General features: G+C 48.2%; 1 protein-coding gene across 1 annotated transcript in view; it reads left to right on the top strand.

Moving 5' to 3' along the window:
• Window positions 1-14,782, top strand: part of MYO16 (myosin XVI) — a 603,762-nt gene that overhangs the window by 530,750 nt on the left and 58,230 nt on the right. The window contains 1 exon segment of the mRNA XM_027776197.1: window positions 1-286. This exon segment is cut by the window's left edge and continues 32 nt beyond it. Within this exon segment, the coding sequence (XP_027631998.1) occupies window positions 1-286 (286 nt within the window).

Here is a 14,782-nt window from a genome sequence, read left to right on the forward strand (position 1 = left end):
GCGAAAGCCGCGGCGAGTCCAGATTGGTCCCGGATCCATCCGAAGCCCAGCTCTGCGCCAGCCGGAGGTCCCTGCAGCTCTTTCGCCAAGATCCCCTATTCGCCGGTGAAGGCGACCCGGGTGGACCTCAGGAAAGCCAACGGCCACGCGGCCGCCCCCGCGCCCTACAGCCCCCCGCACTCGCGGCCGGTCTCCAGCCCCCTGGACGAGCTCGCCAGCCTGTTCCGCCCCGGGCGCAGCGTGCTCCGCAAGTCCGCCGCGGGGAGGAGAATCAGGGAGGCTGAAGGTAAGCGCCGCGGAGCTCTTGCGCGTGCATGTGTGTGTGCATTCGAATGTACACAGGTATGCCAGGGACTTGAGAAAGGCGTGGGTGATTAAGTGGAAGTACGACATTGGTGCATAAGTTGAAATCCATGGCAAATATGCATTTTCAGTGAATTTTGTTGTCATTTTGGGTCGGAGGACTGTACTTTATAAAGAGAAACCGAGAGAGAACACATCCCCGGTGGAGGTGACTGCCATGCCTTTTCCTCCATTTCTCCATCTGTCAGGATCAGGGGCACCCACCCACACGGCCCAGGGCATCTTCCAAGCTGCTGTGCTGGGAGGCCCGGCTCCCACTCCTGCAGGCCTCCCTTCCTGAACTTTGAGAAGACCCTTCTATGTGTGTGTTTATACATGAGGTGGTCATTCTAGGCAGATACGTACTTGAAAGTCTTAGACTCAGTTAGGTAGAAATTAGTATTCCTTTTTTGCAAAATAAGACATAAGCTGATGCTACAAAAGTACACGGCCCTGCAACTGGATTTGGTAAGTCATCACGGTATGAGAAAAAGCCAAGTTAAGCTGTAGTTACTGATTCGTTTCCTGCACCACTGCCCTGTAAGATGGAAATGGTGTTTGGGGTAACAGTAATCGCCGATTTCCGCGTGACTCGCAGCTCTCCGTTAATTCTTGAGCGTCCTTGTGCTTGCCATCTCAGCTGCCCTCCCTCCTCTGCGGTGACTTCCTACTCCTACTGACTTTGACTTCCCGACATGCTCCTCTCCTGGTGGTGTTCTGTAGGGCCCTTTTCCTCCTGCAGGTGCAGCAAGAGGAGTGTTCAGCTCAAGTTCCTTTCCCGGAGTTGGTGTTTTCTCAGGTGGCAGCTGGGCCCTTCCAGCATAGGCTGTTGCCTGCGTCAGAAAATATTCATCAGGTGTCCCTGTAAAAGCAGAATGCAGCGGGTAAAGCCGTTGTCATCACGAAGGTTTTGCTAACCTCGTAGGAGTAGCTCCCCAAACCTGTCACATTGACGGGGTTTCTCATCCACCTGCGGCTTTCCTGGATTCTGTCAACAACCACAAATAGGGTGGTCATTTCCCCCAAATTTGTAAGCCCTTTATATGCAACCAAAATATGTCCCCAGTGTTCTGTATTTGGGGGAAGAAGGACATTAATATAAAGCCTCTTCTCAGCAAAGAAAACTAGAAGCAGCTCTCTCAGTCCCGGTGCAGCTAGCTCTGTTCTCCACGGCGGACAGCAGCCGGTACCATCCTCACTGTGTAAGTGGGGAGCTTCAAGTCTGAAATGCCTCCCTAGGGTCAAGTGCTCAGCCTGGGGGTGAAATCACATCTGTGGTGTAGCAGTTGACGCCTGCATGGACCGCCTCCTCTTCCTACAGGAAGGGATAAATGTTAGCTTTCACCATGTGATTAGAAAAAATTCCTTCAAGAACGAAAACTAGAAAATGTAGAAAGTAATCAGAAAAAGTGAAAAGTAGGTCGAAGCTAAGAACCCTTAGCAAATGAATGAACAGCCTTCGTGAAGACTGTTCTGTGTGTGTACATGTATGAGGTGGTTATTCTAGGCACATACCATCCTTGAAAATCTTAAGCCCAGTTAGGTAGAAATCAGTATTTCTTTTCTGTAAAATAAGACATAAAACATGTGTCCTATTTATTCTTCAAACTCATAAGCTAATTGTTTAGCTAACTTTCTTCTCAATTATAGACCATGAGTACATGAAATTGTAAATAGCACAGGGTTTGAATTTCACAGGTCACGTTTCATCCCAAGGAACAAAATGGAACCTAAGAGAAACATTAAATAAAAACAAATTCTATTTGCTTTTAGAACTAAAAGTTTGCTCAAATCTCATAAAACTCATTTTACTATAGATCAGAATTCAGTGAGTTCTTCTAAGATGTTATTCAAAGAAGTGAAGCTCACCTATTTCTAGACCTCCGCATCTGAAAATCCTAAAGTCTTGACTCAGAAGATAGTGTGAATGACCCTGGGGCCTCAGGCATGGTGGGTAAATATGCTAATTATGTTTATGGTGGTAGGAACCAGAATCTCAAGTACAACATTGTTATTTCAATCCTAAAGTTATAAGGGGTCTAGTTTCCTGTGAAGGGCCTTTACAAAATACTTTTTAATTGGAAAAGATTGGTTTGAGCCACTTAAGATTTTCTTATAAATACATGGGACCAGCAGTTGGTGTAATGGCTACGTTGCTGGACTCCCATGTAGTCAACAGCAGTTCGAGTCCCAGACCCGGTGGCTTAAACTCACGCAGGGCATGTGTGCGTGCGTGCCCAAGATCCCGAGAGGAGAATGGAGGAGAAGGGACTGCAGCGTGGCCATCCCCCCCGCCCCCCCGCCCCGGGGAGTGATTTCTTGCTTTCTGTCTCTCTGTCTATCTCTGTCTTTTTGGCAAGTGCTCGTGCCCTATGGCAAACCCCTCCCCCCCAGTTTTTTTTTTCTTATAAATATATGAATTGGCAACTTCTCCCCCTAGTGCATTACTGTAATAACAGAAAATTTAGCAACATCAGCCCACATACCAGGTTCCTGGAGCTCCTGGAATCCATCTGCACTGATGAGAACTATGCTTTTTATTTTGTGAGGAGGGAAGGGAGTTTGCAAGTCTGCATGACTGACATGTTCTAATGCGACAGTACAGGTTACTTTTTTGAGATATAAAAGGGGTTAAAGACAAAACAAAGGCAACATTGAATGGTAGTGTGAAGCATGTAGCAGGTTACTTGATTTTTAAGGTCTATACAATTTAATAATCCATTTTTTTCTGAAAGAATTAAATGGCTGTTATCTATAATTCAATTTAATCTTGGGATTTATTTCCTTTAAAGTTTTAATTCTTCTGCTTTCCTCTTCTTTATATTTAAGAGCACTTTTATTTTTGCCTAAAATAGCTTTCTTACCATATAATCCAGTGCATGGCCAACTGGCCTTCAAGGCTCCCAAATTGATCACAGTTCACTTCCTGTGCTGCTGTGCTGTGGTGACATTATTCAGCAGATGTTGCAGGAGGGTTCAAAATGTCCTCGCCCCACCCCCTTTTATTCCAATGACCTGGAAGAAATTATGCTACCCACTGATTCCCTCGTGTAGGTGTGTCCAGTTAAAATATGAGAGGAAGGACCAGCAGTTAGCGTAATGGCTATGTTGCTGGACTCCCATGTAGCCAACTGCAGTTCGAGTCTTGGACCCGGTGGCTTAAACTTACACTGGGTGCGTGCGCGTGCGCGCCCGCGCCCAAGATCCCGAGAGGAGAATGGAGGAGAAGGAATTGCGGCATGGCCATCCCCCTTGGGGGATGATTTCTCGCTTTCTGTCTATGTCTCTCTCTGTCTTTCTGGTGAGTGCACATGCCCTACAGCAAAAACCTCTACCCCCCCTCCCCCAAGAAAAAGAGGAATTCAAAAAGTTTGTGGAAAGTGAAATTGAAGTATGAGTTTATTTTGTTGCAAACAGTTTTAAAAATCTGTGTATAGTTTTTTCAAACCACGCATTTGATGTGAACTTTTTGAAAGTTCTCTCATAAATGTATGGTGTGTGCTACTTGTGTATAGGAAGTGAGTTTCATGCCATCACGATCCCGTGGATATACATACACTGTTTCACAGATAACATGTTCCTCAGCATGGTTCACTCTGTTTACACACTCGGATGTGCAACATGAGGTATACCATCTCAGGCAAATTCTAAAAGTCTAGGACACATACACAGAAATCGAATGATAGATAACAGATATTAGAATAATATCTAAGAATCTAAGAATAATATTAGTGGGACCAGCAGGTGGAGGAGTGGTTATAGCACTGGGCTCCCACACAGCTGAGGGCATTTTGAGTCCCGGAGCTGGCAGCTCGAAACTCACATGATGCATGTGTACATGCATGCCCAGAACCCCAGGAGGAGAATAATAGAGGAGGACTGTGGCATAACCTTCCCCTGGGGGATGATTTTTCACTTGTTTTTCTCACTGTCTCTCTGTCTCTCTCCTGTCCTGTGAGACCATACACTCTATGGCAAAAAGTTTAAAAAAAAAAAAATAAGATGATCAGCAGAAAGTGGTTGTAGTGCATTCTGTATTCCAGGCACTGTTTAAAAAACCCATTTAATTCTCCGAAGACTATAGTGGAGCAGTTGCCTACTTTACAGGTGGTGAAAGAGAGTACAGGCAGATTGGCAGTTACTCATCCCCTGTGCTCATGAGAGACAGCACAGCCTGAATACAGTGGTTCTCTCTAGAGTGTCTTCTAGTAATTTCCAGGATGGTGCTGCCTAGGACAGCAGGGGAAAAAAGGGACAGAAGAAAAAATGTGTAGAAAACTCATATTTGTTCACTGAATGCAGTAAATAAGAGTCGTAGGCTTTGGATGGAGAAAACTGTTCCAGAAACTCAAGATGCCACACAGGAACTCTGTAGGTTATGGGTATATTTACTTCTGGGGTACCTCGCGCAGGCCCTTGGTCCTTACAATTAAGAATGACTAAATGTTAATTGTCTGTGCCTTTCTAGAGATAAAGATACCATTGATGACAGGTTGTTTTTTTAATCTGATGTTATACTGTAATGCCAATTACTTCCAGTTGTTCCTTCGAAAAATAGGAGACCGGATTCAAGTGGTGAATGTGGAGGTGTGCTGGCGTGTTCAGGCCACTAGGGTGCTCTAGTGCTCTGGAAGGCATCTCAGCGTCGGGTTGGGGGTTGGGTTTGTCCAGACTAAAGTGAGATAGCATGAGCGTGCTGTTCCCCACTCACGGAAGGAGATCAGAGTGATAGGGCATTGACAGAAACGACAAAAGTGAGGTCCGTCTCAGAAACCTGGAGAAGAAAGTGGAAGACAGCCAGACTGAATTAAGACAAAGTCCAGTTCACTGTACATACGTGTGTGTGTGTGTGTGTGTGTGTGTGTGTGTGTAGTCTTCAGGAAAGTCATGACATGTTTTTCTATGTTTTCTATATGAAAATGCGTCATGACTTTCAAAAAAAAAATTGCCATAGAGCATATGTGCTTGTTGGGGAGGGAGAGAAAGAGAGAGGGAGAATAAGCAAGCCCCCACCAGGTATGACCACACTGCAGTTCCTTCTCCTTCCTTCCCTCTCAGGATTCTGGGCACACACGCACATGCGCCTGGCATGTTCTTCAAGCCGGCGAGTCCAGGATTTGAACCATGAAATCATCCTGTGAGATCCAGCCACCTTAACCATCATGCCACCTGGCTGAGCCCACAAAATATTTTTTTAAACATTCGTTTCTATTACTTTCTTATCTTGTGCACCCTTCCTTTATAAGATGAAAATTAGTACTTAAACATGATATTATCAGAAACCAGTGAGGTACAGTATTTCTTTGCATAGGTTATTATTAAATACCTGTTTGATGAAAAATCTACTTTAAAAAAATAAAAGGAGAATACCTGTTTGATGAAAAATCTGTTTTAAAAAAATAAAAGGAGGTGACCCCTCCCCCCTGGCCTAGTGGTTCAAAGAGTGAGATACCACATGGCCAACAATGTAGTTCAAATCCCACCCCTGGCAGTTAGAATACCTGCCATAGCCATGTCTGTGCCAGCCCCAAGTCCAGCAGGTAGAGAAATGGAGAAGTGATTGTGGCATGACCATGCCCCATCGAGGGGTGATTTCTCCCTTTCCTTGCCCCCTCCATCTCTTTCTGGCAAGTGCGTGTGCCCTCTGGTGAATTTTTTAAAAAAATAAACATTAAAAAATGTGATATATAAATAAACTTGATAGATCTAGCCTTTATAGTATTTTCGCTTAGTAAGAACCACTTAAGCCAAATGGAAATTACTGTGAATTTCAAACATTTTTATTTGACCACATAAACATTCTGGGTAAGAATATTTTGAGTTCGAAAATTAGGGTTATATAAACAAATGTTTATAATATGATATTTTTACCCCATAGGACCATTTATTTAAAAAGGAATTCTTTTCAAATTTGGCCTTATAGAGTTTCAAACATATACAGAAGTAGAGAGAATAATCCCATTTCTGTCTTTGCCTGCCCGTTTCCCTTCTTCAGCACTGGATTATTTTGACATGCTTCCCAATGTCAAGTCACTTTATTAATAAATATTTATAAATATTTTATCATAGGCTTTCTTTAGAGGAGAAAAGATGTATTCCTAAGCCGTTTTAATTAGTGCAGACCAGTCGGCCAGTCTCAGTCTTCACGGACCTGAGACTGCTCGCCTGGCAGCCTCACTGGAGAACGTTGCATCCTTTTTTGCGATATAAACACAATCGTTCTCAGGGGTTAGCACTCCATGAAGCAACACCCCCGTTAGATTTTCCATTTCAGCTATAGTCCCTGGCTTGGTACAGATACCCCTTCTATTATAAAGAAAACGTGGGTTTCTAGATATTACCTGCAAACAGAACTAAGTATGCAGGATCAAAGTTCAGAAAGAATTTTGTCTTAAATTAAAAAACAAAACCCTTGAATCTACATCGCCATTCAAACATACATTGCATCTTGGGCAGCTCAGCTGCTGCTTGGCCAAATTAAGTGACGAACTTATACATCATTCAGGGACCAGAAGCAGAATGCCTTCGAGTCACTGTCACACCACGGAGTTGCCGGAGTTGCCGTGAGATCCGCAGTGTGCTCAAGGCCCAGCGCTTGCGGGCAGCCATTCTCGCTCCCGGTGTTCGGAGCCACTTAGTCGCCGACGCATTCGCGATTGCAGAGCAGGAAATGAGCCTCCCCCGTGCAGACGTCCAGTGTGTGATGGGATGCGGAGCTGAACGTCCCATGGTTTTCTTGGCTGCATGCAGATTTCTTAAGACTTCATCCTGTCTGAAGTGCTTAATCTTATACTGCTCCCAGGTGATGTTTTTCGTGGTGATTTATCTGTGTATCTGTGTGCGTGTGGTAGGAGTGGCTGAAGGCTCATGACAGTTACAAAGGATGTGGGAGACAAGCACTGGGTTCACTGACATACAAGTCTCCTTGCTGATCTGTCACTGCCTGAATTCTTGTCTAAACCAAGGCCTCCCTCCTGTAGAGAATTTAGGCCGTCCTCTGCGTTAGAACCATTCTGAATAAACACTAATTTTTCTACTTTTCTGTTGTGTACATAAACCCTTGGAAGGCACTAGAGTAGTATCCTGGTGAAGGAAGTTCTCCATGTGTGACAGGGAGGAGCTGTGAGCAGTGTCCTCCTTCGTCATCCAGTAAAACCGAGCTTTGAAGTCAGGGATGATGCCTCTCTGGGAGAAGGGGGTTTTGCACTAATTTCTTGGCTCCTCTGTGGTAACCAAGAGTATTCCGTGCCTGGGATTTGCTGCTGTCCTCAGTGTTTCTTATCCTCCAAATGCTTAATAGAAACAATACCTTGTTCATTTACTCTTAGAAGTGGACTTTGAATTTTAATAAAGTGTAGCCAAGCTTGCCTATAGTAAGAGCACAATGCCCTTGGTCCTTATGGTCAGGAGAGGCCTTTCCACGAATGTCTGTGATATTGTTCTCATGGGTTACAATTTGTGTCAATGCCCAAGCGCAACCAGGGGCCGTCACGTAGAGCTAATTTTCTCACAGACATCCAATAAGCATCTGCTAAAGGGAAGCCTAAGGTTGCCCCTGGGATCCAAAATTAAAGCAATACGTTGGACATGGCTTCTGCCACCGGGTATGCTCTAGGCGGTATAGATGGCGTAGGAAGCAGACCAGCACGCCCCGTTCTAGTGAGAGACATTTCATTGCCAGAGAGAATCTTTAACCGGGGAAGGACAGACCACTGGTGATCTGTAGCTGAGTCCCACGAGGCCCGTGGATCCCAGTGGTGGTTTTTGTTTCCGAAGAGGCTTCGTCAGAATCTCACAAAATGTTCATGACCTGAGAAAAGGAAGGAGCCACCGCAGCAGGTGTGTGTCCTGGTAGCTCAGGGGCCAGGACAGGACTAGGTAAATGCCCGAGAGAGTCTGCAAGAGCCTTTCACAGGGCTGGCAGGGTGCAGGGAGAACTGTGGATGGGAGTTCTGGATGGGAGGGTGGAGTTCCCCAGGTGCAGGAGTCGGAGCGAAAGGCACTGCAGGCGGAAGAACAATGCAGCGTAGACGTACAGGCTGAGGGTACTTTAGAATGTAGCCATGTGTTGTGAGGGAGAACAGAAGGCACTCCTGGCCCCACGGGGACTCTGAGCCTGGTCAGCGTTCTGCCTGGAAGCTTCTCGTGAGCGGCGTGCAAGGCCCTGAATTATCTCCACTGTCCCTGCTGTCACTGGGGATTCAGCACCCAGTCTGAGCACCCACCTACAAAGACAGCAAGGCCAGTACTGAAACTACTGACTGCCTTTAGATCATGAGAACCACTCAGGTGTTTCTGAGGGCCATGCTAATGGGACCTGGCCATACAGTCAGCAGGTAATTTCTGTGGGGGACTCTTTCCTCCCTGCCTCCTTCGTTTGGTGAGTGAGGGTGGGCGGAGAGGTGTTGCCATTCCTGTTTGCTAACGAGCAATCTGAGACTTTGAAGGATTAAGTGATTTTATTTTCCCTGTAGTCACAAAAACTAATCAGTCTGAGTTAGGAATCAAAACCGCATCCTTTCTCCCAAACCCTGGGTTCTTTCTAATAAGCCTTTCTTAGTCTCCAAACGCAATTAAAATAAAATAAACAGTCATAGTCCCTGTCTGAGAAAGGAATTCCTTTCCAAAGTTAAATGCGTTGCCAGGAAAAGATGGAAGATATGGGCAGGCCAGACCTTTGTGCGCTGTGAAGAGTCATCGGGCATTCATGGAACTGTGCATTATTGAAAACTAGGCATAGATTTAAGAAAGAAGCTTTTGCACTGAAATAAACCCATACTTTAATTCTGTTTTCCCATGAACTTTTGAAGTCCCCTTGTCCATGTTCCTAAAAGACATCTGAGCATAGTTTTCAAGCTGAGGGAATGTTCTGGCACCCCTCTGCCTGCTCGTCCTTCCTCACCTTCACTGCAAACCCTTTCTACTGACCTGGATCACAAGTGTCCCCTGTAGTGTTAGTACACACAGCATCACAGCGGGCCTGGGGCCCTTCCCTGCGTTCCAGCCCATGCTTTCCTCCTGCTGCATGCCCCTCGCCTCATCCTCCTTGAGGCCTTTGCTTAGGGGTGGAGGAGTACCTGGCTACCAGACACCCGCTCACACTTCAGCTTAGTCACTTGCAAGTGCTTCCCAAGCATCGGTCCTTAGGAAGCATCTGACTTCTGCAGAGGATGTGGGTGTTACACACCTCTGAGGGCCCCCGGAAAGTCACTGGGTGTGAGCCCTCCCCTTGGGCTGAGAACCGCTGAGAACACGTGGATGACCAGCAACTTCTAGCACAAGTGGGCAGGAGAAAGACACCCAGAAAAGGCCCTCGTCACCCATCTCTACAGCAGCTTGCTACAAGAAGGCAAAAATTCATTCCTGAGTTATGTGAACTCAGAAATAGAGCTCTTTCTAATAGCAGTGATGGAAACATGGTAAATACGACCCAGTGGCAGGCCTGCACTCAGAGCCCCTCAGTCAGTTCTTGTGGGGAGGACGAGACGCCTCCTCGTGAGGGTAGTTGCACTAGGCCCAGGTACTTGATCATTCCTTGACGCCCAGGAGCAAGACCAAGCCAAGAATTACAATGAAATGTTTAGACCAGCATGATCACAAAGATACCTTTAGAGTGGCACGAACTATCTGGGGAAATGACCTGGACACACTGGCTGTAAATCCGTGGCAGCCAGAAAACCGTGTGGACCGGAGGTTCGCACCAGCACGGACAGCTCATTGTACCCGATGGGCCAGCGCAGCCAGGAGCCGCTGCACCTGGAATGCTCTCGGTGCTCCGTCAGTGGGAGAAGACTGCACTGCACCTGGAGTTCTGGGAATAGACAGTCTTTTCAGGAGTGGATTATCTTTCTTAACCAGTAAATATGTTTTATACAATCCACCCGTTAGCACAAGGAGCTAGGTTGTATTGTACGTCCCAAAATTGCAAATTAACCTCCCCCTGGGGGCTCGAAAGAGAAATCCAAGGCTTTATCCTCTAAGCCACTCAGCAGCCCTCCTTAAGCAAGTTAATAAAGACCTTCCTGACTATCTGCATCTCATTATTGCCACATAATACAATATCCTGGGGTTTTCTCACTTTTGTGAAGAAATGCTTAGGAACGACATGGCGCATGGAATGTTTTCCTAAAGAGGGTTGGACGGGTGCCATGTTCTCTCTTTCCGAAAGAGAATTGGAAGAGGAAAACCTATTTTCTAATTACCTACCAGTGTTTAGGTCTTTTCTGCCTGACTTGAATTATTTTTATGATTAATCCCCAGATTAGCCCAGAAAATGTCACACCATCAGAGAGCTAGCTGTATCCCTTTCACTTTACCCCGCGCTTTACTCCAGGAGGCAGGAACAGTCGCCCACCATCTGCTTTGTGCAGAGCTCCTCGGGCCTGTTTACTGTCTCCTGGTTTCTCCTCCGAGTTTTCAGTTTTCATACTTAGGCCCTGTGCATTGCCATTGCTGGCCATTGCAATTTCAGAGTGCGTGCTCATCACAATAGGACAGCACATAACAAGATGATTCACGTTCTCCCTACAGGAAAGACTAGGTTCTGAAACACGAGGAGCTCAAACAGGGCGGGCTTAAGCCAGACCCTCCACATCCAGTGGTGCACAAGGAGCAGGGACCGCCCCCACTACTGAGAGCGCGCACCGCCCAGAGCCCCTAGACGTGCACAGAGGAGTTCTTTACCAGCACTCTGGCGCATAATGAAACCTCGTCCAAAACAAACTACATCTTAAAGAAAAAGATGTGATATCTGTTCAATAAATGCATCAGGGTACGTCCCAGAGAAATACGTGTATTTGCGATTTGACTTTTCTTTTTCTTTCTTTCTTCGTCTTCTTTTTATTTTTTTTTAAGAGAGATTTTTGCTATAGGGTTCGTGCACATGCCAGAGACACAGAGAGACAGAGAGACAGAAAATGAGAAATCACTCTCCCAGGGGAAATGGCCACTCCACAATCCTTTCTCCTCTTGGGATTTTGGGCACACACGCACATGCACCCTGCGTGAGTTTTAAGCCGCAAGATCTGCAACTCAAACCGTGGTTGAACTACGTGGGAGTCCAGCAACGAAACCATTCCACCACCTGCTGGTCCTGGGATCTGTTTTTTCTTGTTCTCTTTTATGAGGAGGGATGGGTGAGCTCTGAAGTATCAGTGAGAGAAGACAGCTGCAGCACGGGAGCCGTTACTGTCCCAGGGAGTGAACCAACTGCATCTGCCATGAAGTTACCTGCTGAAGTCCCAGTCTGGTGGGACGGCGTTTCCCTAGCCCCAGAGCTGGGGTGAGCTCGCCCGCAGCATATCCGGGTGGGGGAGGACACAGGAGAGCCAGCGCCTGCAGCAGAGCGGCCCCACCCGACTCAGCACATTCATCAGGCAAAAGAACACTTTTTTCCTGTCCCTGGTACTTAGCTGCTTTATGTATTGTTGGTAGTAAGTCCCCTCAGATGTGTAATAGATAAATCGCCTTAAGATAAACTATGTCAGTCCTTAAGAAAATGCAGTCTGGCTTCTGCGTTTCAGAGCCACTGGCTAGAACCCACAGCTTACCTGCCTCTCCAGCGCCATCCAGCCGGACCCTAGTTCCACCACATAAACCACGCGTAATGGAGGTCTGGGTGAATCACTTCATGTCGTGCGAGACAGTAAAACTCTAATTGTTCACATTAATTTCACTGATGTAGTTGTAGCCCAGCAGGGGGTCTCCGCCACCTGCTCACCCAGCCTTGAAATCAGCCCTAATTTAGGGGCTGGGTGGTGATGCAGGGAGGTGGCTCTGTGCTTGACATACGGGGAGACGGGGTCGTAAAAATGTCTTTTTAATCTGACGGTCATCAGAAAAGCCACTGGTTTCTGGGGACTACCGGTCTGAGAGCATTTCCACCTCTGCCGGGACTGAGCCGACTGAGAAGCTCTCTGTGCTCATTTTAGGGAGAAAAATATCATTTTCAGGTGACAAAAGTATTCTATGACATGGCTTTGAGACATGTAGCTCTTTTCAGGACTTAAAGTATCAGAGGTTAACTTCAGGCAAAATGGCACATTAAGCAGTCACGTTCTTTATTATCGTTTGCTATTTGCCTCAAGATTTCAAGGAAGTTTAAAAAATAAATAAGAAAGACAAGCTAAATTCATTTATTGAAAAAAAATTGATTGAGGATTTCTTGGTGCCAACCTTGTCCTAAATTACGTGGGTTTTAAAACAGCGTGGGCTGTGCTCGCATGTGAGCCATAGAGGGAAACCTCGAACCCCTGTCGGCAAGGTGGAGTCACCTCTACAGGAGGGAGGGGCCAGCGTGGGGCCAGCGGGACAGCAGCCCTCTAGAAATTCAGAGCGCCCTCGGAGAGGACCAGCTGACCCCTGGTGAGTGCTGAGTCATGGGAGATCTGCTTGAGCAAAGGTCAGACAGGAAGCCGGCCAGTGACTCGGGAAAGCATGGAGTCTGAGTGGGCCGGCCTAAGGAATGGTGTGCACCCGCTCTGTCCTGTACCTGTGAAACCGGCCGCACTGCGCCCTCTGAGACAGCTCGGTGGTGCCCGCCGCCTGTCTCCCTGTCACCTGTCACCGGTTACAGAGACACACCCCTTCCAGCCTCTGCCTCCTCGCTGACGTCCAGAAGCAGCAGCCAGACACGGCTGGCTGGAAGCAGGAGGACGCTGCCAGCTCTCGGCAAATGCCGCGTGCCCTGGGTGCTGGGGAAACGCCACATTTGCACTTGGTGTATTCTATTCTCTTTCATTGCTCAGAGTTTGTCAGGACCCACAGCACTGATTCCCCAGCCCACGAACACCTCGGTGGAGACACTGGTCAGAGGGGAGGAGTTACACGCAGGGAGGGAAAGTCCTGGGGCTAGAGGCATCCAGTCCGCAGGTCACCCTGGCCAGCGGCTGTCTCGTGTAAGGTAAGGGCTTTAACAGGGCTTAATCGGGCTGGGTTTGGAGTAACTGAGCCGGGCCGTGGGGAAGGTGTACGTAGATCTCCTGTGTCTGTATTTGCCGCGGATAAGTGCACCCGAAGCGCGACTCGGCAGAAGTGCCTAGTGGGGCAGTGAGGAGCCTCGTCTGCCACCGAGTGGTCTCGGTTTCCTTCCTGAAATCGGGTGAGATGAGTCCACTCAACAGGAGGGTCTGGCCTCTCTCTTGGTGTCCCCACCGCTGCTTCCCGGTGCCTGGCGTCTTCTCTGGGGTGCTCCTGCAGCGGATCAGGGAGGTTCAGGCACATGAGCGTGTTGTCTGGAGGCATGCAGATCGGAGGCCACACGCTCCACCTCTCGCCAAGAGCCACGGGCAGTGAGGCCGGCAGAGCAAACGGCCATGTGGTTGCCAGAAATACTGACAGAATTTCCATTTACTATTCAGGGCTCGGCATTGCTGGCTGACAGGCAGCCAATGTGGGCGGGCAGGGCTGTCCTGCGCCAGGGGTCCTCGGGCTCCACCATCCTCTTGTTAAAACAGGAAAATGTCTCCGCACCAGCTGGTGACGACCTGCCTTTCTCCAAGGTCCCGTCTTGAGTGCTCTGATTTTTTTTTCTCTTTTTCCTTTTTTCTTTAACTTTCGGTGGTCGGCTGACCGGCATCCCCTCTGCCAGGTGATGGGCATCCCTAGCTCGCCCTCCCACTGCAGGGACCACAGACACCACAGCGGAGGGGAAGGGCTGCTGTGCTCTCACCTTGGCCTTCCACCAGGACACGAGGGCCCGCTTACCCCAAGGAAAGCGTGTGTTGCAGACACGCACAGCGCTGCTTGGCACACCTTGCGTCTCGGGTCTCCTGTGAGTGACCCCCTGGCTGTGGGTGATGTCCAAATAACAGCAGTGGAAATGCCCTCATGACCTACGAAACGGAAGCTGGAGTGCCCTGGGCAGGCCGGCTGTGGTGGAGGTGCTGCGTGTCCAGCTGGTTATCTAAGAGGAGGTTACCCCAGTGCAAGGAAAGGGCAGGAATCGGAGTGCTGTTCGCCCCTCGATGGAAGGGACGGAATGAATGGGCAGAGATAAGACTCAGTGAGTTAAATTTCAAGGAAAATCGGACCACGAATGTCACGTGCACTTTGGGTACCAAGACCTGGTTCACGCCGACCGGTGTTCCTTAGCCTCGGCCTCAGTGCGTTCCCCCCTCGCCCAGCCCAAGCTGTGGAGACGGCACTCTGTCTCCTAGTGCAGTCAGTGGTTTCCAGCCCGCGTCATCTCTCTGGACTTGGCAGGGGAGCCAGTGGCCAGAGCTTAGAGCAGGGACAAGCACACGTTTCTCTCTGTCCCACTCACACCAGAGGGTATGTACGTGTGACACTTCTGCCACAGAAGAATGCACAGACACTAGCCCAGGGGCTTCCGTCATCTGCTCAGGAGTGGTGATTTCATGAAGGGTGGTTTTAATATGTTCTGAACGTCCACACGCTGTGGCAGACGCTCAAAGATCGCAAAACACAAAAACAGGGGGAA

This window comes from Tupaia chinensis, unplaced genomic scaffold, assembly GCF_000334495.1.
Source record: "Tupaia chinensis unplaced genomic scaffold, TupChi_1.0 Scaffold000644_1, whole genome shotgun sequence".
In the NCBI taxonomy this organism is placed as follows: Eukaryota; Metazoa; Chordata; class Mammalia; order Scandentia; family Tupaiidae; genus Tupaia; species Tupaia belangeri.